This window comes from Erythrolamprus reginae, chromosome 2 (assembly GCF_031021105.1).
Source record: "Erythrolamprus reginae isolate rEryReg1 chromosome 2, rEryReg1.hap1, whole genome shotgun sequence".
Taxonomy (NCBI): Eukaryota; Metazoa; Chordata; class Lepidosauria; order Squamata; family Dipsadidae; genus Erythrolamprus; species Erythrolamprus reginae.
Genome location: NC_091951.1, coordinates 170,477,592 through 170,503,126, shown reverse-complemented (window position 1 = coordinate 170,503,126; position 25,535 = coordinate 170,477,592). Strand labels below are relative to the sequence as shown.

At 39.1% G+C, this 25,535-nt stretch overlaps 1 protein-coding gene across 1 annotated transcript in view; it reads right to left on the bottom strand.

Moving 5' to 3' along the window:
* MMP19 (matrix metallopeptidase 19) overlaps positions 1-21,991 on the bottom strand; it is a 31,939-nt gene extending 9,948 nt beyond the window's left edge. The window contains exons 1-4 of the mRNA XM_070740399.1: positions 21,613-21,991; positions 19,131-19,219; positions 16,895-17,025; positions 1,085-1,300 (exon numbers count right to left, since the gene is read on the bottom strand). Coding sequence (XP_070596500.1) covers positions 1,085-1,300; positions 16,895-17,025; positions 19,131-19,219; positions 21,613-21,702 — 526 coding nt within the window. The 5' untranslated portion in view covers positions 21,703-21,991. The remainder of the gene's footprint in view (positions 1-1,084; positions 1,301-16,894; positions 17,026-19,130; positions 19,220-21,612) is intronic.
* Between the last annotated feature and the right edge of the window lie 3,544 nt (positions 21,992-25,535).

Sequence of the window (25,535 nt, the reverse complement as noted above, 5' to 3'; positions counted from 1 at the left end):
TGGTACCTCTACTTAAGAATGCCTCTACTTACAAATTTTTCTAGATAAGAACCGGGTGTTCCAAGATTTTTTTCCCCTCCTCTCAAGAACCATTTTCTACTTAAGAACATGAGCCTCCGAAATCGTAACCGGAAAAGGCAAGGAGTAGCCTCTGTGGGGCCTCTCTAGGAATCTCCTGGGAGGAAACAGGGCTGGAAAAGGTGGGGAGAATCCTCCGTGGGGCCTTTCTAGGAATGTCCTGGGAGGAAACAGGGCCTCTACCCTCCCTGTGGTTTCCCCAATCGCACACATAATTTGCTTTTAAATTGATTCCTATGTGAAAAAATGCTTCTCCTTACCAACTTTTCTACTTAAGAACCTGGTCACGGAATGAATTAAGTTCATAAGTAGAGGTACCACTGTACATCCTTCTCAAAACTACCACATTATGAGATGACCAGTCAATGAAATTTAGAGATTTTGGCCAAATCTCTCTGAAAGTGTCAGCCCTTCAGTTAGGTCACATCAAGAAATAAACCATACAAAGATGACTGGAACACCACTTCTCTGTTGGAGGATATAGTTGCAGAAAACTGAAAGCCTGCTAAGTTTTCTCTATCTACAGAATCAAGGCAGGGTTATTTAGATGTTTTTCCTCATATTTCCCCATTTGCCAGGACTGAATTGGTATTCTCCTCCTTTAAAGGTTCTTCCATTCTTTCAACAAGGTTATTGTCATATTCATTTGCAGGAGGAGGCTTCACAACCTCAATTTAATTTATCTTGATTTAAAATCAGTCCATCTTTATGAGCACTAAGGCTGGTACTAATAGTACATATCATTTCGAATGCATTTTGGAGTTTTATTTGCAAATACACCCAGAGAGTGTCAATGTTGAGGGGGTATTCAAACCCAGCTGCCCCCAATCCTAGTCCAGTTTCCAATCATACCTGCTTACAATACCCTACTTCTATCAATAAAACCATATCGGGCTTGTGGACTATCATATCCTTGCAGCTGCTCTACCCCATTTCTGCTCACATTGTTCTCATCCAAGTTCCACCAGCTCCCCCGCCCCTTCCCCAGCCCTGCTTGGGTCCATACCGGGCCCATCGAAGGGTCGTGTGCAGATCCAAGGAGAAGTTCCATGGAAGGACAGGCGGATGTCAGCACGGCCAGTCCTGACCTCCTGGAAAGTGAGCTGGGTCACATCACTCCAGTACTTGAATGCTGTCTGGATTGCAGTGCGCGTGGCGGAGATCCCCAAGTCTTTGCTGTAACTGTGGATCCTGTAAGTTAGGTGCTTCTTGTGCCAGCGACCTGTGGAAGGAGGAACAGGACCAGAGGAATCAATAACTGAGCACTGGCTCCCCCACAGAAATGAGGCAGGATAAAGGTTGGGAGAATCACAGTGAATCCTAAAAACAAACACAAGAATAGAATGGAATGGAATGGAATAGAATAGAGTGGAGTGGAATGGAATTTATTTATTTATTCATTCATTCTTTCATTCATTCATTCAATTTTTATGCTGCCCTCTTCCTTAGATTCAGGGCGGCTTACACCAAGTTAGCAATAGCACTTTTTGACAGAGCCAACCTATTGCCCCCACAATCTGGGTCCTCATTTTACCCACCTCGGAAGGATGGAAGGCTGAGTCAACCTTGAGCCGGTGATGAGATTTGAACCACTGACCTGCAGATCTAGCAGTCAGCTTTAGTGGCCTGCAGTACTGCACTCTACCCACTGTGCCACCTCGGCTCTGAATAGAGTAGAGTAGAATAGATAGAATAGAATAGAATAGAATTCTTTATTGGCCAAATGGGATTGGACACACAAGGAATTTGTCTTTGTTGTCTATGTTCTCAGCGTACATAAAAGAAAAGATACGTTTGTCAAGAATCATGAGGTACAACAATTAATGATTGTCATAGGGGTCAAATAAGCAATCAGGAAACAATATTAATATAAATCGTAAGGATACAAGCAACAAGTTACAGTCATACAGTCAAGAAGGGGACATCACTGCTTTTAAAGTTTATGTAACAGCTCTGTCTTTCTCTCTCCTTCGCTTCCATTCTCCCTCTGTCTCCTTCCCTTCCTCTCTCCATCTCTTTTTTGAATCTAAACTTAAATCTAAATGGAAATCCTGAAACAGAAACTCTAAAATCCAGAATCCAGTATACTGCCAAAAGTTACAGGTAGCTTAAACCCTTTTTTTTTTTTTTTTTAAATCTCTTTATTAATTTTTCTTATGTCATTCCCATCACATATTATTTTGAATTACAGATTATACATATTCTCAGTTAACATTCTGACAGTAAGTTTTGACCGGTTTTCTTTCATTATATACATTGTATTTTATATTTTTAAATTCTAAAATTCTAAAATCTATTACGTTCATTAATTATACACGGTAACTGTAGGTCGTTTCAATTGTACTGTTGTTTCATATTATGTTGCTTTTATGTTCTCTTTTGAACCCATTCGTGCCATTTTTGCCATGTTCTTTTTGATTCTATTAATTTATTTCCCTTAATTGAGTTCGTGAATTCGTCCATCTCTACACATGCATATATCTTATCTATAATTAAATCTTCCGTTGGTATCTGATCACTTTTCCAGAGTTGTGCTATCGCAATTCTCGTGGCGGTGTTAATATGTGTTGTGAGGAGCATTGTTTGTTTTGAATAATGTTTTCTCCAAACTCCTAAAAGCATAGCTTCCGGTGTGAGTTCTATTTCCTCTTTCGTGATCTCTGTGAGCCAAGTATGAGTTATTGTCCAAATTTTTTGTATCATGGGGCAGGACCACCACATATGGAAAAACGTACCTCTTTCCTTTTTACACTTCCAACATGAGTCTGATAACGTTGGGTGGATCTTTGCTAATCTCGCCGGTGGGAGGTACCATCTGTAGAATAATTTGTAATAGTTTTCCTTATATGCTGCCGAAAGGGTTATTTTGGATATTGTGGTCCATGTTCTTTCCCAGTCGGCAATATGGATGGCGTGTTGCAGATTTTTTTCCCACGCTATCATTGGTGTTTTGGTCGTATCTTTTATTCTTTCCTGTTCTAAAAGTATTTGGTATATTCTGCTTATTTGTTTGTTTTCATTTCCTATCAGAATCTTATCTAATGGGTTCATAGATTTTTGAATACCGGGTGTTTGATTGTCTTTTTTAAATCTGGATTCTATTTGGGCGTATGTCCACCAATCCATTTTATGATTTAATCTTTCCAGTTCTTGTCTAGATTTGAGTTCCCCGTTTGGGTGTAATATGTCTCTGTACTGGATGGTTTTGGCTATGTCGATCAAATTTGGGTAGATGATGGCTTCCATAGTGGAAAGCCATCTTGGAATTTTGTCGTAGTGTTTATTTTTAATTTCGTACCAGGTTTTTAGTAGTGTTTTACGGATCAAGTGCCTGTCAAATATAGTTTGTTTTTGCAATTTATCTTTCCATAAATGCGCATGCCAGCCTGTTTGTAAGTCATGACCTTCTAATACAAGTATTCTCTTATTTTTTAAGTTAATCCACTCTTTTATCCAAATTAGGCTTGCCGCTTTGTAGTATAATTTTAGATCCGGGAGCCCCAGGCCTCCTCTAATTCTATTATCTTGGAGATACACATATTTTATTCTTGGCCTTTTGTTTTGCCAGATGAATTTGGAGATGATTTTATTGATTTCTTTAAAAAAATTTGGTTCCAAGTTAATCGGAGCTGTCTGAAAAAGATATAAAAATTTGGGAAGAATATCCATTTTTATTACAGATATTCTGCCTAACATTGATATTTGTAGGTCTTTCCATTTCTCTAAATTTTTTTTGGTATCTTGCAATAATTTGTCATAATTGTCCTTTTTAAGTGTAATTGTTTTGTTTGTTAATATTAATCCTAAGTACTTCATTTTTTTTGTAGTTTGGAGTTTAGTAGTTTCTTCTAATTTCCTAATTTGTCGTATACTCATGTTTTTTGTCATTAACATTGTTTTCTGTTTATTTATTTTTAGACCTGCAAATTCCCCAAAAATTTCAATTTCTTTGATTAGCTCTGGGCCAGAGCTGGTTGGTTCTTCTAAAAAGAACACCATGTCGTCCGCATATGCCTGTAATTTGTATTCTTCTTTTTAAATTTTAATTCCTTGTATATTTTTATTATTTCTTATTTTATTTAGTAGTAGTTCCTGTGTCAGTATAAATAATAAGGGTGACATTGGGCAGCCTTGGCGGACTCCTTTTTCTATCAAAATTGGTTTTGTAGTGTCTCCATTTATTATTGCTCTGGCCTTTTGGGTGGTATATATATTTTTGATAATGTTTTCAAATCTGTTACCTAATTTTAATTCTCTAATTAACTCATTTAAGTATTGCCAATTAACATTATCAAATGCCTTCTGGGCATCCAGGAAGACAAGAGCTATTTGTTTTCCTGGATGGGCTTCACCATATTCTAAGACGTCTAAAACTGTCCTGGTGCAGTTGAAAATTTGTCTGGAGGGTAGAAAGCCATTTTGGTCTGTGTTAATGATTTTATTTAATATTTCTTTTATTCTGTCTGCTAAGATTACCATAAAGATCTTATAATCCGCGTTAAGCAGAGAAATTGGTCTGTAGTTTTTTATTTTCTGTTTGTCTAACCCCTCCTTTGGTATCATCGTTATGTATGATTCTCTCCAGGATTCTGGAATTTTTGCTTGTTCTAATATTTCATTGTATGTCTCCAGTAATATGGGTTCAAATAGATCTTTATTTCCTTTATAGAATTCCCCCGGGAGTCCATCCGGCCCTGGGGTTTTATTGTTTTTTTGTTTTTTTAATGCTAATTGGATTTCTTGTAGAGTAATTTTTTCATTTAAAATTTGTTTATCGAGTTCTTCAATTTGTATGGTATTATTTTCTTGTATGTATTTAGTAATTTTTACCATTTCAATTGGTTCTTCTTTATATAGGTTGTTGTAATAATCTTGTATTATTTCCTTTTTCTGTTGTTCCATGTGTTGTATTGTCCCGTCTTTATCCTCTAATTGATAAATTAATTTTTCGCTTCTCATTTTTTTGATTTTCTGTGCAAGCCATCTACCTGGTTTGTTAGCTGTTTCAAAGTATTTTTGTTTCGTTTGTTTTAAATTTCTAATAAATTCTTGCTGTTCTAATATATTTATTTTGGATTTAGCTTCCCTTAGTGATATTTGTGTCTGTTTGTTTGTTGGGTTTTGTTGAAGAGTTTTTTCCAGGTTGGCTATTTTATTTACGTAGTGATTATATTCTGCCTTCTCTTCTTTTTGTTTTTTGGCTGTATATGATATAGTAACTCCCCTAGTATATGCTTTCAGTGTGTCCCATAGTATTTGAGTTGAGGTGGGTTGTTTCTTATTTTCCTCTAGAAATAATTTTATTTCTTTGTTTAGCATTTCTGTATATTTTTCATCTCGAAGTAGGTTTGTATTTAATGACCATCTTCTAAATTCTTTCTTTTCCCCCTGCCAAGTGATTGTTATTGGGTTATGGTCAGCCCACGTATTTGGTTCTATGTCAACAGATTTTATTTTTTTGTGCATATTCTTACTTAGCCATACCATATCTATCCTAGAGAAAGAGTTGTGTGGGGCAGAGTAGAATGTAAATTGTTTTTCATTTGGATGTATTAATCTCCACATATCTACCAGATCTAGTTCATCCGTCATTTTCTCAAATGTGGTTGGTAGTGTGGCTCTTTTTATTTTACTCTTGGTTTCTATTTTGTAGTCCAGTTTTTGGTTCACTATTCCGTTATAGTCTCCTATTATACATATATTTGTTTGGTTAAATTGTAATAATATTTCATGTATTTTTTTATAAAATTGTTTCAATTCATGATTTGGTGCATATATATTTACTAATAATATTTTCTCTCCTTTGATTTCTACTTCTACTATAATATATCTTCCTTTTGGGTCAGTTTTTATCTCTCTTGGGTTTAATTCTTTTTTCACATATGTGGCTACCCCTCTTTTCTTTTCTTTTTCATCTAGAGAAGTGTATAGCTCTCCCAATTTGGTGTATTCTAAATATTTTTTGTGTGCAAGTTTGATATGTACTTCTTGTAGACATATTATCTGTGCTTTCTGTTTCAGGAGTTTGGAGAAAACCTTTTTTCTTTTCTGATTGTTGTTGAGACCATTTATGTTTATTGAAATTAGTTTAGTTCCCAGTGGCATTTAGCTTTGAATGGGTAGAAAGAGAATATATAAACAAGAATAAAAGAATAAAAGAAAGAGGGCTTTTCCTTCTTGGTTGTTTTTAGTTCCTTTTGTTTGTTTGTTTCTATTTGTCTGCTGCTGCTGCTGCTGCTGTTTGGGATCTGGTCTTAGCCCCTTCTTCCCTTTCTCTTTCTCCCCCCGTCTCCCCCGTCCTTCCACCTGTTTGTTTGTCAATTTCAATTTCTTCTTCTTTACTAGATTCTAATCTCTCCCCGCTCTCTAACTCTATCTCAGTGTTAACCAATTGTTCGTATATTTCTTGTGCTTTTTCAAGGGAGTCCACTTTAACTCTTCTGCCATCAATATTTATCATCATCCCTTCGGGATTAATCCATCTAAATGTAATTTCTTTTTTGTTTAGGACAGAGGCTAGTGTCTTATAATCTCTCCTTCTCTCTCTTACCTTTCTAGGGATTTGCTTTAATATATTTAATTCTTTACCCTTATATGTCATTTTCCTTCCTCTAGAAATTGCATATACCCTGTCTCTCATGATCCTTCTAGCAAATCTCAGGTGGATCTCCCTCGGGAGTCGGTTTCTACGGGCATAATTAGTGTTAATTCTGTAAATTTCATCCAGTTCACTTATTACCTCTTCCCGACTGGTTTGTAATATTCCTGAAATTATGGTTATCATAATCTCCCCTAAGTTTTCATTCTCTGTCTCTATCACATTTTGAAATCTTAAAAAATAAGAAGATCGTTCCAACTCCAGCTGAATCAGGGAGTTTTCGAGATCCTTATGGGATTCCTTAAGTTTTTGATCTACCTGTTCAATTTTTTTCTCACTCTGTTCTATTTTCTCTTCCACCTGTGTAATTTTTTGTTCATTTTTCTGTGTTGCAAGTTGTGCTGTTTCCAGTCTGTTTTCTAACCTAAGGATATCAGTTTTTAACTCTAGGTGGTTATTGGTAATAAGTTCTTGTAGTTTCAGCATTGCTTCTTGCATAACTGTCAATGTTTTATTCATATTTTGCATTAGTGAGGAACTTTCTTTCTCTTTTTCTTTCTCTGGATTTAACATATCATCTATTTGTCTTTGTGATGCTGAAGAAGCTGAAGATAGTGTATTTGAAGGTGTGGCTGGGGTTGTTTTTTTACCACCTCTGGGCTGGTAATTGGCCATTTCTTTTATAATCTGGTTTTGCTTTTCTAAAATATTATATATTCTATTCCATATGACCATAGGAAATATTTATGCACTTTAAAAGTTCTATTATTTTTCTTAGAAATGTTAACGTTTTTTACAAGGCTACAAATTCTATAATAATTAATTAAAATTTCTATAGCACTTAATGACTTAATAACTATTTTAGTATATTAAATATATCTAAATATCTAAATATAAGTATATCTGAGTATCAGTGTAGTTATAAACAATTAATCTATTAACAATTATGTAAATATATCTAAGAATCAAAAATAATAATAATAAACAATTAATATTTTTATACTATATATATATATGCTATATATATATTTTTTTTTAAAAAAAGTAACACTGTATCTATAAGGCTATGTCTAAATCTATACTTATGTATTATCTATGCTATTAATCTATTAATACAGACTTCTATTTTATAATTTGTCTAAACACTTAATATATATGTATTAATTTAAATAAAAAGAGAACTAATAGGTTGTAACATAGAATATAGAAAAAAGGGAAGAAAAAGGAAGGAAAGAAGGAAATTTTTAACTTTTTAAATTGTGAAAACACTTTCTTTGCTGCTTAGCGTTTCCTACTCCCCTAATATGCAAGTTCCAAATCTTCTACTGCAACTTAATAGCCGGATATGATGTCAGTTCATTTACTGTTCTCTTCGCCTCTTGCAATTTGGCCGTTATTCTAAAGTCTTTTACTCCTGTCACAGTCTTTCTGCCGCCAGATAAGATCTTGTAAAGTCTCACTAGTTCAAGTAATCCAAAACCCGACAGCAGAGTCTCACCAAAACAAATCTTTCCTTTCTGTTTAGCTGTGTTCAGGGTCACTCTCTCTGTCAGATTTTTCTCCCTGTGCTGTTCCGGTTTCTCCGCTCACTTCTCCACTCACTTTTCTTATCGGCTGCTTGTCAAACCTCACCGTCGCTTCAGTTATAAATCACCGTCTCTCCCGTTGTATAATAATTATCCCGTTGTATAATAATTATCTGCTGCAGTTTAAATCTTCAAGGTTTTGATCACCACAACAAACAGAGAAATTTCCCACGTTGAACTCCGGCTCACCCAGGCAGTTTCCGGTTCGTAAATCCCAGCGAAAGTGAATGTCAATTAGATGTCTGCGTCAGTTTTATTTTTTTTTTAGGCAAAGATGAAAGAATCACAAAGTTGATATGCTTGGGAATATTCTCTTCCCCCTACAGAGATCTGATCTTCAGATATTTTAGTTCCAAATCTGGTCAGATATCAGGCATTTCCCTCCTCTCGCCTTCGCCGCTTTTACTAATTTAAGGGTTTTTTTTTCTTTCTTCCGATCTCCGATTGGGGGTGGGTGTTTTTCAAAATAAAAGTAAGTCTAATTTTAATTGTGCCAGGCTTGTTCTTCTTAAAGTTAACAACAACAGTACAAATATAAGCTGAAGATTTGAAAATCTGTTTATCTCACTTGCTTCCCTCTGCGGTGGCTCATTGAGGCTTCAGGTCCGCCATACTGGTGACAGCTTGACAGACGCCTTTGATCTCCGATAGAGAGGGTGTCCTTCGCACCGATTGTAAAATGCCTTTACCAATCGATGCCTGGATGATCCCTCATTACCCACGTCGCCCTCCAAACGAACTGTGCCCCGAAAGGTCTCAGAAATCGAAGGAAATAGCAGTCATGGGGAGGAGAGATCCTCCTCACAGCTGCTTCGCCCCTCCTTGCCAACCAGGAAGTCAGGTAGCTTAAACCCTTTATAGGAGCATTCCACTCGACAATATTTTATCATAGTCTTATGTTTTCTGGAATTATCTTTAATTAAACTGCCCAGAATTGGGGCCAGAATTTCCAGGGTTAAGTGAGGCCATTAGGTGACTTGTGCCTGATTGTAGGACTTTTTTTGCCACAGTTGTTAAGCAAATCATTGCACAACTTAAGTGAGTCACATGTACATTAAGCGAATCCAGCTTCCCCCATTGGCTATTTGTCTGTAGTCATCTGAAAAGAAATGGGACACTGCAACCTTCATAGAGAATCTCTAGCCTCTCAAGGTTGACTCAGCCTTCCATCCTTCCAAGGTCAGTAAAATGAGAAACCAGATTGTTGGGGGCAATATGCTGAGACTCTATAAACTGCTTAGAGAGGGCTGTAAAAGCACCATGAAGCATTATATAAGTCTATCTGCTATATAGGTTGCCAAGCATCTGAGTTTTGATAATGCCATTGTGGGCATGCTATAGTGGTTCTAACAAGCGAGGCTGGTTGTAGGTCATTTTTTTCTGTGCCGTTGTGCTAAATGAATGTTTGTAAGTCGAGGACTACCAATACAAGAACCAATTTTACTGAAACTTGCTGTCAAACACCAGCAGATTTATTATCACATATGCTTTGAGGGATTTATGGATTTCAGCCTACTTTATCACGTTAGCTGAAATATAATTCCGAAAAGAAGTTTATAAAACGTACATGGCTGCTTCTCTGACCTAGGATTCCCAGAATCACGAAGCAGACTTCTTGTCCTGACAAAACCCCTAATGTGAATTCCCCTCATTCACATCCAGCAAAGTCCTGGCAAACAGTCTTTCAAAGATGAATTTACAACCACAGACCTTATCAAGCTTGCAGAGCTGCCTGGCCAATATTTTATCTATCTACCTATCTATCTATCTATCTATCTATCTATCTATCTATCTATCTATCTATCTATCTATCTATCTATCTATCTATCTATCTATCTATCTATCTATCTATCTATCCATCCATCCATCCATCCATCCATCCATCCATCCATCCATCCATCCATCCATCTATCTATCTATCTATCTATCTATCTATCTATCTATTGTTCTGTCTGGGTTCCCCCAGACTTCAACACCAACTGAAAAAAGCAGCCAGACACGCTGGTAAAAAGCAAAGTCACTTTATATCTTTGAAAACAAACACAGAGAACAAAAACTGTTCTTACAAACTGGAATGCTATGAGGCTTCACAGAAGAGTCATGATGGCCAGACAATACAACAGGCTTCTTGCTGGCACACACACCACTGTAGATAATAAAACCCACGCCTCCCCCAAGTTTTCAGCCTTCGAGGCCACAAGCCAGAATCAGAGACGCCAAGGATCGAAGCAAGGTCACAGGACTCCCAAAAGATAACTCTCCACAATACAGGAAGGGCGGGCCTGCCTTTTCAACCTTTCTGAGGAGAACCACACCCAAACCCAGCTGTTGCCTATTAGGGATGGAAATACCTGGCTAATTGTCCCCTTCGTTGGGAGGCCCTTCTCTGCCTCATATCGATGATGGCTTGTGTGTTCTCATCTAAGGATTCCAGGCTACTCGCTGGGGAGAGCTCCCCCCCGGGGGTCTCAGGCTGTTCTCCCTCCTCTTCGTCCTGGCATTCCTCTTCCTCGTCTGCCTGGTCCTCCTCCTCCTCCTGTTCCTCGTCCTCCCCCTCTGAGCATGGAGCCGGCAGATTTCCAGTCGTTCCCTGAGGAGCCTCAGACTGAATTACAACATCTATCTATCTATCTATCTATCTATCTATCTATCTATCTATCTATCTATCTATCTATCTATCTATCTATCTATCTATCATCATCATCTATTGGATTTATATGCCGCCCCTCTCCGAGGACTCGGGGTGGCTCACTATATATAAAAAGAACAATACAATACAAATCCTAAATCCAATTAATATGAAACCCACTTATCTAATCTAAAATACCCATTATATTAAAAATCAAATTCCCACTCAACAACAACATACATATTATTCATCCGCCAGGGGGCTAGAGTCTTATGGCCCCAAGCCTGGTGGCATAGATGAGTCTTTAGACTCTTACGGAAGGCAAGGAGGGTGGGGGCAGTATGAATCTCTGAGGGGAGATGATTCCAGAGGGCTGGGCCCCCCACAGAGAAACTTCTTCCCCTTGGCCCTGTCAAGCAACATTGTCTAGTAGATGGGACCTGGAGAAGGCTGACTCTATGGGACCTAACCAGTTGCTGGGACTCAAGCGGCAGAAGGTGGCCCTGCAAGTAATCTGGTTCAATGCCATGTCTTCCAAATGCAACGCTGCATGAGAAAAATACTTGGCAAGGAGTCTCTGAAAGTCACAGATCTTCAAAGTAATTGAATGAACTAAGGGGTGTACATAAGTGCACTGGTGTGCCTTTCGTCCCCTGTCCAATTGTCTTTCCTCTCTTTCACCTATCATATATATTCTCTTCCTTTCATATATCCTCTCCTCTAAGATATATTACCACATGTCTATTTTCTCCCTATGTATTTGTGCATTGGACAAATGAATAAATAAAAATAAAATAAAAAACTAATTGTCTCCTGTAAATACCACTCTCCCTTTGCTCCTATTTAGTTCCTATGGTAGTGGTCATTCAGCATCCCCTTGGGCTTTTACTCCAGAGTCGGTTCCTTAATTGTTCCCTTCCCCGATAGCTCTGAGCCTGTGCACATCGGATGGGTGGAGTGAGTAGACTAATTTATTAATCTTGGCTTTCTGCATCTATTTGCTCACACATATCAGCTCAAAGATACTTCCAGGGAAATTCAAAATCAGCCTTTTGAGACAGGCCTGGTTAAAGACCAGACACCGCAGGAATGCCAGAAAAGCAACTTCATTTTTGTATGATACACTAACAAAGATCTTGAAAGCCTGCCCAAACCCTTCACTGCTCCATTTTAAGGACAAAAGAAACTCAAGGTAGATTTTCTCTGAATCTCTTTCTCACCCTTCTACTTTCTCGGGGCAGTTTGTTTGTTTGTTTGTTATTGATTGATTGATTGATTTGTATGCCGCTCCTCTCCGGAGACTCGGGGCGGCTAACAGCAATAATAAGACAGCATATAATAATAATCCAATACTAAAAACAATTAAAAACCCATTATTATAAAAACCAAACATACATACAGACATACCATGCATAAAATTGTAAAGGCCTAGGGGGAAAGAGTATCTCAATTGTTCTTCTTCCCCTTCTTAAATCCTTCTACATCTGGGGACCTTTAAAAGGGAAGTCATCCAAATTCTGGAGTAGTTTCTCCATGGTCAATTATCTTTCATTTGCAATGTGGAACTGCTTTATATTTACATGGTGAATTAATAGTTTTGCCTGGCTAGAATGGAGACTTATTGAACAATTCCTGTGCTATAAGCTAATTGGGGAAATGGATTCATGGAAAAAGATAGGGTTGGGTGGAAATTTTCTCTGTATTGCAGCCAGAAAATTAACCTAGACTTGTCTATGAAGTCTCTGCAAACTCAGCATGACACACTTTTGATCACTGACACTGATGATGTCATCTACATCATCTACTGTTGACCTCTCCTCTTTTCTAAGAGGTCTGTAGGGAGCGTGCATAAGCGCACTATTGTGCCTATCGTCCCTTTCCTTCTATCCCTCTGAGTCTGCGGAGAGGGGCGGCATACAAATCCAATAAATAATAATAAATAATAATAATCCTATTACCCTTTTTATTATACAGTGGCACCTCTACTTAAGAACTTAATTCATTCCGTGACCAGGTTCTTAAGTAGAAACATTCTTAAGTAGAAGCAATTTTCCCCATAGGAATCAATGTAAAAGCAAATAATGTGGGCCAACCCATTAGGAAAGAAATAAAAGCTCAGAGTTTGGGTGAGAGTAGGAGGAGGAAGAAGAGGAGGAGGACAATCGCTGCTGAAGGAAGAAGGGGAATCAAAAAAATCCAAAACTTTAAGGCTTAAAAAAAAAAAAAGGGATTCTGAGACCGTGAGGAGGAGCACACACCTCCAATACAACTGGTGCGAGGCTGTCTCCCATATACTGCCTGTTGCTGCTGCTACCTGCTGCATCTTCCTTCCCAGGCTGAAGGGCTCCTCTCTCACTCGCTCGCTTTGTAGCCGGCGCTTTTCCTTTGCTGTGGTGACTCCTTGGCTGCCCAGAGCAAAGGGAGTGTTTCTTTTCTCTGGGTGCTGGCAGAGGTTTATTCCCTGTCCAAGTGCCCAGAGAAAGGAAAATGCTTTGTTCACTCTGGACTGCCAAAGCTTCCTTAAGCGCCACTGAAAGGCTCCTCTGGCAGCCCAGAAAAGCCCGAGATGACGGGGATTAAAGGGAGAATGGCAGGAATCTGGCCGGGCCTTCGTGACGCTCTCAAATTTCCTGGGAAATTTTTCCGGGCTCGGGTTCTTAAGTAGAAAATGGTTCTTAAGTAGAGGCAAAAACATCTTGAACACCCGGTTCTTATCTAGATAAGTTCTTAAGTAGAGGTGTTCTTAAGTAGAGGTACCATGGTACTTTGTTATGTTAATACAAATTATAATTCTATACTTGTTTGACAAATATAATAAAATAAAAAATAAAATATTCTGGTTAAGGAAACGTCTGCAAGAAAACAACTAATCCCAAAGAGTTCCAAGTTGAAGTCCAGATGTCTCCAAGTTGCCAACGTTGGGAAACACTGGACTAGAGAATATGGAAGAGATAACTTAGCAGGTGTACAGAAAGGTTTTGGGGGGGGAAGTTGATACCTGCAATATAGCAGGCATTTTTGGAATTTACGACTATTCGTTTTGGTTGTATGATTGGTGTTTATGTTGAGGAAAAGGAGGTAAATCTGTAAAGAGGTTGAAGTAATAAGTGTTTAGTATTTACATGTAGGTATAAACAGGATAATATTTCAAATAATTTTTTTACAGGTTGTGGACCAGGAGTTAAGATTTAAGTTGTTTGTAATCGATAGTTGATTTTTTTCCTTTATTGTTATCTGTTATCAGCTGCATAAGCTTTTAGTTGTACATTAAAAAAAACCCCAAAGTGATTATAAATACAGATAATAAATCATAAGGTACAATCATAAATCTCAAGGTACAAAAAAAAGTGATAAATCACAGGATACCAATAGGAGAAGACAGTACAAAAGATGAGGAGATGTAGTTGCCATCATAAAAGAAAGGAAGGCATCATCATGAAAAATGCTGTAATCCATCAATTACAGATTTTACTAGCTTACTGGGGTGCCTTTGTTAATAGCTACCTGCCCTTAGAGACTCTCCAGCTGTTTGCTGATGATTATAATGTCTAGAGAGCACACAGAAGCGTCACAAGCCTCTTAATTCTTATTTTCTCCAAACTGAAAAGAGCTTCTACACCCACCAGAATCCTTTGGCAAGTGATGTCTTGGGAAAGAGGCTAAGCCTTATCTCCCTTGCCTTAAGTAAGATAAGAAATAGTGCTAGCCTCCCGCCTATCTCACCTTATCAGCCCAAGGAAGACTTACCGATGAGATAAATCCTTCTTTGAACTGAACTGGAAAATTGAATCCCGTCTTGTTGATAAGTTTTTAAAAGTGGGGAGTGGGGGGCACTGATTTCATTCCCTAGCAAACCACATGGATTCTTACCTTATTCATATAATACCGGTTTGTCCCTGCAAAGCGTGGATATACAGGTAGCCCTTGATTTGTAACCACAACCGGGGGCCGGGATTTTTGTTGTTGAGCAAGAGAGTTGTTAAATGAGTCGTGCAACTCATTTTGCAACCTTTTCTGCCACAGTTGTTAAGTGAACAATTCCAGTTGTGAAGTAAATCAGGTGTTCCTTAAGTGAACCTACCTTCTCCCACTGACTTTGCTTTACCAAAGTTGAGAAGGCAGTGAATGGAGTCGCGTGAATCCAAAATCTCACGACTTTTGTAAATATTTGCCAGTTTCCAAGCACCTAAACTTTGATTACAGGACTGTATGGATGCCGCAAATTGTTGTAAGCGCGAGAAGTGGTTTATAAGTTATTTTTTTCATTACTATTTTAACTTCGAACGGTCCCTAAACAAATGTTCGTGAGGATTCCTTGTCATATTAGGCATACCTTCTTCATAGATCTTTTGTGAGCAAGATTGTACAGGTCCTCAGCTTACAACAGTACATTTAGTGACTGTTCAAAGTTACAGCGACACCAAAAAAGTGACATATGACTGTTTCTGATAGTTACGACTTTTGCAGCGCCTCCATTGTCATGTGACCAAAATCCAGATGCTTGGCAGATGTTTCGCACTTATGACCATTGCAGTGTCCTGCGCACATGTGATCCCTTTTGCAATCATCTAACAAAGTCAATGGGGAAGCCAGGTTCACTTAACAACGGGGTGGCAAGAAAGGTTGCAAAATGGGGCAAACCTCACTTAACAAATTTCTTGCTTAGGAACATAAATTTTGGGGCTCAATTTTGGTTGTAAGTCAAGGACTACCTGTATACAGTATAGAAAGCCATGCTCCATTAAAAGCCCCAATAACAAAAACTTGCAGTATACGGAACAGAACCTTCATTCCAACACTCTTTTCTAGCCTTCCTTTATGGAGTTTTAATGATTTCCCAATTAACCACCAAGTATTCTATGTTCACTGAACCTGCTCAGTCTAACTGCTCTATCTTTCAGGATTTGTCCCTGAATTACAATTTACCATATTTTTCAAAGTATAAGATGCACCTCCCCCGCTAAAAAAAAAAGTGGGTGAAAATTTAGGTGTGTCTTATAGATTGAATACAGGCGTTTTTGGCCTCCGAACCATTCGCATGTCACGTTTTCATCTTCTCCGACCACTAGAAGAATTCTGCAGAGCTCTACACATTCCGTTTTTTGCCAAAACCTGTTTTGGGCTCCCAAGTCCTCCATGCATCACATTTTGCCCTCCCAGGCCCCCAGAAACATTCTGAGGCCAAAAATGGGCATGTTTTGGGGAAAGCAGGCCCGTTTTTGGGGCAAAAACCGATAGTGCGGAGCACTGCAGAGTATTTCTAGGAAGGATAAAAATATGACGCACGGAGGCCAAAAACTATTTTTTTCTTGTTTTCCTCTTGTCAATTGAGGTGGATCTTATAGTTCAAAAAATACGGTATGTGCTGCTCAGTCCAACAAGGCTCCAAGCAGCTGGCAAAAGAAAACACCAATGCCCTTGAATATGTTCAGAAGCCAAATAGAAATAAAGCAACAGTGCCCTGAGGGACACACACACACACACACACACACAAAATTCCCAGCAGGAGTGCCACTTGTCACCAACCTACTCTGAGATTCTTTGGAAGGGACCACGTTTTAATGACTTTCTGGAAAAAACAGCAGGATGGGAGCCAATCTAACCTCCTTTAAAGAAGAGGGACAGCAACAAAGGAAGACGTTCCCTCACTTGAGAGTGTCTGGCTCAGGTTTTTTCCCTTCTACTTTGGCAGACCTTGTGACTCCCACCAGTTCCCCTTTGTGTGTGAATGTGCCATTCAGGCTATCTAAGAGCATCTGGAAAAAGGTGGTCATTTCTCTATTATGCAAATCCCAACATCAGAGAGGCTTTCAATTCGAACCCAGGTCCCTGCAGCAAAATTCCCAAGGATGAGATCTGCATCTCAGGGCAACTGAAGTCTCTTTCTTGCAACCTTGAATAACCCTTCACAGTTTTCCTGTATATCCAGGCCCTTCTGTGGGAACTAGATCTGCTGAAATGCCAGCCACCTGGTCTCCAGGAAACAAGTTGAGGGATGCTCACCCAAGAGGCGATATTTGAGCGTCCTTTCGTTGAAGGGGTCATCCACACCACAGCGGGGCTGTCTCATCTGGGAGATGGTTGCCATGTCCACCTGCCCAGTGGTTGGCAGTCCTGAAGCAAGCTGATAAGCTCTGTTGAACCAGAAATAGGAGGGAGGAAAGAATACACACAATGATTGGAATTGTCCAACACAGCGGTCGTCAGCCTTAAATGCTCAAAGACCCATTTGGAACCATTTCCCACAGAAAAGAAAACACCAGGAGCCACCAAATCCTTTCTGTGCCGGCCTATTTCCTGAGTGGCCACAGAAATAGCATATGTAGTTGAGTTAAATGTTCTGTTCTCTTATGAAACTTTTATTTTCTTTCATTTATCCATGATTGGCCTACCGGGGATCAAAAAGCTCAATAAACTATGTGCCAGCAGGTATCATACACTGGTGGCTGTGATGCATATTTTGAGCAACAGGGAGCCGCAGCAGAGGGATGAAAGAGCCACATGCAGCTCCAGAGCCGTGAGTTGCTGATCCCTGGTCGAACATGTGGGCTTTGGTTTACTTAAGTCAGTGTTTTTCAACCAGTGTGCCGCAGCACACTAGTGTGCCGTGAGACATGGTCAGGTGTGCCACGAAGCTCAGAGAGAGAAAGAGAGAAAGAAAGAGAGAGAGAAAGAAAGAAAGAGAAAGAGCGAGAGAGAGAAAGAGAACAAGAGAGAGAGAGAAAGCAAGAGAGAGAGAAAGAGAAGAAGAGAAAGAAAGAAAGAGAGAAAGAAAGAAAGAGAAAGAAATCAATAGAGAGAGAGAAAGAGAGGGAGGGAAGGAGAGAGAGAGAGAAAGACATAGAGGGATGTAGGGAGGGAGAGAGAGAGCAAAAAAGAGAGGAAGGGAGGAAGAGAAAGAAAGAGGGATGGAGAGAGAAAGAAGGAAGGGAGAAAGAGGGAGAGAGAAATAGAGCGAAAGGAAGGAAGAGAGAGAAATAATTTTTTTTGTCCAAACTTTTTTTAGCCCCCACCCTCCCCCCGCTCAATGTGCCCCAGGGTTTCGTAAATGTAAAAAATGTGCCGCGGCTCAAAAAAGGTTGAAAATCACTGACTTAAGTAACCAAGTTCCCTAGGTTGGTGGATACTCAACTCATTCCCCCTTGCCCCTCAGTAGCCTAAGAAGTGCTGGGCTTGCCTGGTGTTTCATTGTGACCCCCCCACCTCAATTGAGACTGCTGACAGGAAGACAACAGCAGTCAGAATATCAATAGCTCAAATGTGGAAAAAAGAAACTATCTCAACAGAGAGTAACATCATTGAAAACATCTACAGATGTGTAGAAATGGATGAGATGACAAGGGAGATTAAGAGAACAAAAATGAAGAAATGGAAAAATCATGAATGGATGGTATGAATGGATCAAAAACAAACAGAAAAGATAAAATATAAAGTGTGAGTGTATACAAAAATTATGAACACACAGTACCAGTATGACTGTAAAATAGGATGAAGGTAGCAATCAGTGTTCTCTCTAATTTTTTGGGGGGTGGGGGGAAAAGTATAGTGTCTGAGCGGCAGTCCCTTTGGGACTGGGCAGCACAGAAATAATAAATAAATAAATAAACAAACAAACAAATAAAATACTGTACTGTGTGTCTATAACAGTGAGCTCATAATAGGGCAACTCTATCAAAATCAAAATGCCACTTAAATAGTTGAGCTAGTTTCAAACTAGATTTTGATTTTCTTTCTCTCTTCCTTACTCCCATTCTTTTTCTTTCTCTTTTCCTTCCTCTCTTTTTTCTATCTGTTTCTCTCTCTTCCTCTCTTCCTCTCTCACTCTTTCCCTCTTGGCTTCTGGGCAGGTTTGGAAAACTCTGAGTTGATGATGATTTTTAAGTGAGCGATTGCTCACTGCTCAGCTTAGAGGGAACTATAGTAGCAATTATAAAAATGGTGAACTCTTTATAGTAATATAAGGCTTAAATTCTTTCCTTCTTTTCTACCTTTTTGATAAATAATCAACAAATACATACGCATGAGAAGTTATACTATATTGAAAATACTGTAATAACAACAGAGGTGATGATCTATGAAAATGTACAAGATTCATTTGGTTTTAATGTTTTTCTTTTCTGAAAATTAATAAATAAACTTGGGGGGTGGGGAAGAGACAGCCGACAGGACAACCCAAAATCTCTAGAGTGTTTTCCTGGAATATATATCTGATTTAATATGCCTGGGCTCTTTATTTTACCTCAAAGCAACCTCGATCTCCTCTTCGGTGAATTCTTTTGAGAACCGTTCTAGCGGCTGCTGTAAGTATCCAAACTGCATCAAGAAATCCTGAAACAGGGAAATAAATTTGAAAGGTAAGCTCACCCCCCCAACATTACTGGAACACAGACAGTCCTAACAAACTGGGTGGAGAAATCACAGAGCTAAAGGTGATTTTTTTCAAAAGGCACCTGGACTTTCTTTTTCCCTGAAGATGTTTCTCTTCTTATCTAAGAATCTTCTTCAGTTCTTCAGTCAATCAGAATGGAAGAAACTTCTTAGATGAGAAGGGAAATGTCTTCACGGAAAAACAAAAGGAAGTCTATTTGCATTTTGAAAAAAAGCACCCTTGGGACAACCTGGACGATTGAGAATCTCCATAGACAAATACAGACACGGTTTGGTGAAGTGGCAAAGGTGCTGACCAGGACACTGTGAGTTCTAGTCCCACCATAGGCATGAAAGCCAGCTGGGTGACTTTGGGCCAGTCATTCTCTCTAGGGCTAAGCCCTCCCTCACAGGGTTGTTGTTGGGGGGAAAGCAGGAGGAGGAAGGAATAATATGTATGGGGTTTTTTTTAACCTTGAGTTACTGATAAAGTAATAAAGGTGGGATAAAAATCCAATAAATAAAGATGACCTTGATGGAGATAGGCAGGAGTCATTACTAAGGCAAAAGGGACTGAAGATTTTTAAAGGCCAGAACAAGATAACAGTCAGAAATAGCTCAAGCGTACACCTCCATAGTCCTTTATAAAAACAATAAACTATAAAAAGGAGGAGGAAAAGGCTGGACACAATCAGAGTTTGTATTATTATAACTGACCTCAATTTCTTTTGGAATGATTTTTGGATGAGGTCCACCTAAAGGGGTTGACACTGAGTAACCTCCATGAGGTCTAGAGGTAATTTCTCTCTGTGGTAATCAGTGCTAGATTTTGCAGATCATGGGCCTGCAATTTTCTGAACCTATTTGGATCTCCCTGCTGTCTTCAAGTGAGTGGAGATAGCAAAATACCACAAACGCTAGGAGTTTCTCACAGAGATGCACATTTTAGAGGATAATCCTCAATAGCCCCTTTGTTCTCCCAAAGCATTATGTCTCTTTCACAGATACATTCACACTCGTGTGTAACCGTTGCTACATTTTGTGGCAGGCACACATTGTTATAAATAGCACATTGCTGCTTCCTTGATCCCTCCCTAATCGGGCCGGATTCTTTTGCTGTGAGCCAAAATTGCAGCCTTGGTTGTACGGAACCGCAAAACTCCTCAATCTGCCATTTCAGCTCATCACTAGTGAGTCACCCATTGATTTTGCCACAAGAACAAGAGTCCGTGATAAATTGAGTCAACATGGATTAAACCGGGCAGATAAAACCTGAGATTCATTAAAAGCCAGGAAGATAGACTCAAGTCTGAGACAGAAGTGAAGGTAATTATTACTAAAATAGAAACGAAGACTGGCTGAATTCATTCATTATTCTAAACCAAAACAAACGAACCAAGTAATGGCTTATTACAGTACATGAACCCTATCAAAGCAATCTTTATCCACCCAGTTTAATATATCAATTTTTGTCCTTGGATCAAGGTCTAGGCAATGAATTAATAATAATAATTTATTAGATTTGTATGCCGCCCCTCTCCGAGGACAATGATTAGATAGATAGATGATAGATAGATGATAGATAGATAGATAGATAGATAGAAGATAGATAAATGATAGATGATAGATAGATAGATAGATAGATAGATAGATAGATAGATAGATAGATAGATAGATGATAGATAGATAGATAGATAGATAGATAGATAGATAGAGATAGAGAAACAGGCAGACAGGCAGACAGATATAATAGAAAGACAGAGAAAGAAAGAGAGAGAGAGAAAGAAAGAGAGACAGACAGATATAATAGATAGAAAGACAAAGAGAGAGAGAGAGAGAGAGAGACAGACAGACAGACAGATACCCTTGAATAATCTTTCTCCAATCTTTCCTGCAGGACCAGAAACAAACATTTCCGACCAGCCAGGTTGGCAGAACTTCTAAGTATGGCTAATTCAATCATGGATTATTCCCTTAATCTTGTTTTCTACTTAACACAAAGCATGCTGACTTATTCCTAACAACACAAGCAGGCTTTACGCACACACACCCCTACTAGAATGAGACTTAGCTGTTTGGCTAGAAAAAGTTCTACTCCCTGTGTTTTGTAAATGTTATGGTTTTAAAAAAGCTCTGGAATAAAAGCATCTCAATTTGGAGAAAGCATGAATCGGGGATTGAAGTCCGAGGAGAAGGACAAAAAGCCTGGGGAGATACAGGTCAGGTAAGGTCAGTCCAGGTTAGGCCAGAGAAGGAGCTCTTCCCACCCTTCTTGTTCTCCTCCTGAGGGTCCACCATCCAGAGGCTTCTGCTTGTCCATCAAAGGGTTGTGTGGACCTCTGGGACCAACTTACCAGGGTTTCTTCCTCTTCCATTCTGTTGAGAGCAGCCCCATTAACCGAGAGGACCCAGGCGAAGAACAGAGTCAACCACGGGAGCTTCATGTCTGATTTCTTCCCACACCAAGCCAGAGGCAGCTCCTCAGCACTGCTCCCCAAGATGGTCCACGGAGCACTTCAACAACTGCTTCCCACTCTGGATTTCAGGCCAAGCAAATCAGAACTTCGTTCTCTACCGTCTCTCTTCCTCTCCAGCCCAAATTTTGCTCTGCCTTCCTCCTTGATCCCTCAATCCGTGGTATCTTCCCTCCCCTTTCCAAAGTTTATAAATCGGCCAAACAGTGGGATGAGTCACTTCCAGCATGTTGCAACCACAATAAAACCCCCCTTCTTCTTTTTTTTTTGCAGAACATTAAGTCTTTGCAGAATAAACTTTGTCTTAAAGTGACAGCACCTTGTATGGGGCGGGGGGGGGGATCTATTTCAAACTGATCAGCCTGATCACCATCGAGTTCCATTGTCTGTACAATAGAGTGTGATTCAGAAACCCAAATGAGGTCCAACTTGTTTTCACTGACAATTCTTGGTAGCTAAAATAAAATAAAATCTCTGGGGGGGGGGGAATTGATTTACTAAACACGGCTTGAGTTAATCAAATCCAGAATTTCGGTTCCGTTGGAAAAATATAGCAATCCCAGAAATGAAACCCATGCAAAAGTCTGCCTAGGTATAGCAGGCCGATTTAAGCCTTTCCTTGATTCTTGTTTCCTTCCTTTGATGTGAATCCCCTTGTTATGTTATGGGTAACTTGATTGGATTGATTGATTGATTGGATTTTTAAAGCCCTACATGGCATCGGACCAGAATACCTCCGGAACCGTCTTCTGCTGCACGAATCCCAGCGGCCGATAAGGTCCCATAGAGTTGGCCTTCTCCGGGTCCCACCAACTAAACAATGTTGTCTGGCGGGACCTAGGTGAAGAGCCTTCTCTGTGGTGGCCCTGGCTCTCTGGAATCAACTCCCCCCAGAGATTAGAACTGCCCCCACCCTCCTTGTCTTTCGCAAATTACTTAAGACCCACCTGGATCACCAGGCATGGGGGAATTGAGACACCTCCCCCAGGCTTATATAGTTTTATGTATGGTATGGGTGTGTTGTATGGTTTTTAAATGATGGGCTTTTAGATACTTTTTTAATATTAGACTTGTTTACATTGTCACACTGTTTTATTATTGTTGTGAGCTGCCCCGAGTCTTCGGAGAGAGGCAGCATACAAATCTAATAAATTATTATTATTATTATTATTAATATATTTGTATTAGTTTTTTAAATGTTACACACACAGACTGCACATCATACAACATAAAACAGTGCCCTGTGAAGGTGCACCCACCACCTAACGACATACATACCCCACCACCAATTTGGAGGGTCTGCACAAACATCTTTATCATTCTTCTAAGCTAGGATCTGCATTTTATTTACATATCAAAGAGTGATTCTAATTTATTCTTTATGGCTAGATCACAAATTCTGCTTGTCATATAACCTCTCACCATATTCCATCGTTCCATCAGTTTCTTCAATTTATTTTCATTGTACATATTCATCCTTACCTCCATAATTTCAAAGTGATTGTGGTCCACAATGTACCGATACCAATTCTGTATCGTCCATTTTGCTGCTTCTTTCCAAACCAATACTGTACAATTACTGCTTGAGCGCTTTCCAATGCTGCTACTTTTATTTCTTTAAATTCTCTTAAATCTCCCTTTTTCACTACGCCATTTCTTTTGTGATTGTCCAGTTAATATTTAACATCCTGTTCATTTCATCTTGCACTTCTTTCCAAAATTTCTGTACTACTGAACACTCCCAGAACATATGTATAAAAACTCCTCTCTCTTGACATCCATGCCAACAGCTGCCCTTCCCCTTCTTCTGAAAATATGCAAGTTGTGTTGGTGTATAGGACCACTTACGTAAAATTTTCCTTCTCATTTCTCTAACTCTTGTATTCTTTATTTTCTGTATATTTTCAACTATATCCTTCATCTCTCTTTCGTCTATTTGTAATTCATTTTGCCTCCTTAGCTTGAAGCTATATAGACACATTTCAAATTGAAAGATTAATGGAGTTGCAGATATTAGAGAACAATAAATGGGTTAGATTGGAAAAAGAGATTAATAAAATTGAAAATAGAGAGCTGTGATTCATAAAATGGAATAAAAAGGAAATCGATAAATTAATGGGCCCTTTAAAGGGGACTTTAGAAATCTGGTTAAAATGGCAGGGGAAAATGGGAATAAGGAGATCAAAGCTGTCAACGTTGCACGTATTAAACAGAGATAATGAAACCAATTTAAATAAAACTATAAAGGAATTGAATGATAAAGGGATAACCCGAATAGAACAGTTATATGAGAAGGATGGAAGAGTTAGTAGAATTCATTTAGAAAGGTGGTTGGGCCAACAGAAATGGTTGCAGATAAATGCAATAAGTAAATATTTGAATGAAAGGGAGAATAAAGAAGCATTATTAAGAGAAGAAACTCACTTAGAGAAAATATTAAAAGAAAAAAGGGATGATATAAAGGCACAAGCAAGTAATATATACAGAATGTTATCACAGGTGGAAGAGGGTGTGATAAAAGTATTATTATTATTATTATTATTATTATTATTATTATTATTATTATTATTATTAATTTTATCCCACCCCTCTCTGAGGACTTGGGGCGGCTTACAACATATGAAAAAATACAGTTCTGAAAACCAATAAAACTAAAACAAACAGTCTAAAACCCCCAATTTAATATAAAAACAGTTATATTCAGACCACCAACATACTTTCCATTCAGCATAAATTCATTCATAGGCAGGGGCTGTAAATATTATTGTCTACAAGCCTGGTGGCACAAGTATGTCTTCAAATTCTTATGACAGGTGAGGAGGGTGGGGGCGGTACAAATCTCTTGAGGGAGCTGATTCCAGAGGGCTGGGCCCCCCACAGAAAAGGCTCTTCTCCTAGGCCCCGCCAAGTGACATTGTCTAGTCGACGGGACCTGCAGAAGGCCGACTCTGTAGGACCTGACTGGTCGCTAGGGCTCATGTGGCAGAAGGCGGTCCTGGAGGTAATCAGGTCTGTAATGGCACATACATGCCATAGTCTTTGGAGAGGGGCGGCATACAAATCTAATAAATTATAATATTAATATTAACATTAACATTTAACATTAATAATAATTATTGTTATTGTTATCGTTATTGTTATTATTATTATTTTGGCATGCAACAACAAAAAGGTTCACGGTCACTGCTTTAGTCCTCTTTACTAGTGTTGTGGTTAGCTCTGGCCCAGCTCCTGCCCCAAGGAATCTGGAGGTGGATGTGGGGGAAACATCCACATGCCGCAGGCCTGTTTTGCTCCCAGCAGAATCTGCCGACGAAGCCTCCTCTGACCAAGGAAGCGTGAGTGACAGGGAAGAGGGGTGTTTGGCAGACAGCCGAAGAGGAGATCAGTCATCTGTATCATCCCTGGATTCTGAACAAGAATTAATGACACATCCACGCATGCGTAGAGTGATGCATAGGAGACAACAACTGAAAGATTATTACAAGAGAAAATGAGGCCATCTGTGGTTGGGTGGGGCTGCTGTAATTGGTGCTACAGATAAAAGTGCAGCCTGGTGTTTTAGCCTCATGGCAGTTTATCTGATTCATTGTTTCGTCAAGATCGTGGTTTTTGCTGTTCAGGATTGTGTGTGTGGACTCTCTGGACTTTAGAATTGGACTCAATTTCTCAGTTATTGGGTGAGCAATTGGACTGCATTTCACCTTTGCCTTGTGTGTACCAGAAAATCCCTTTGACTTTAAAAAAAGGAGCTGTTTCTGTTTTTCTGTTTATAAAAACTTTTGGGTTTTCCTTTTATCATG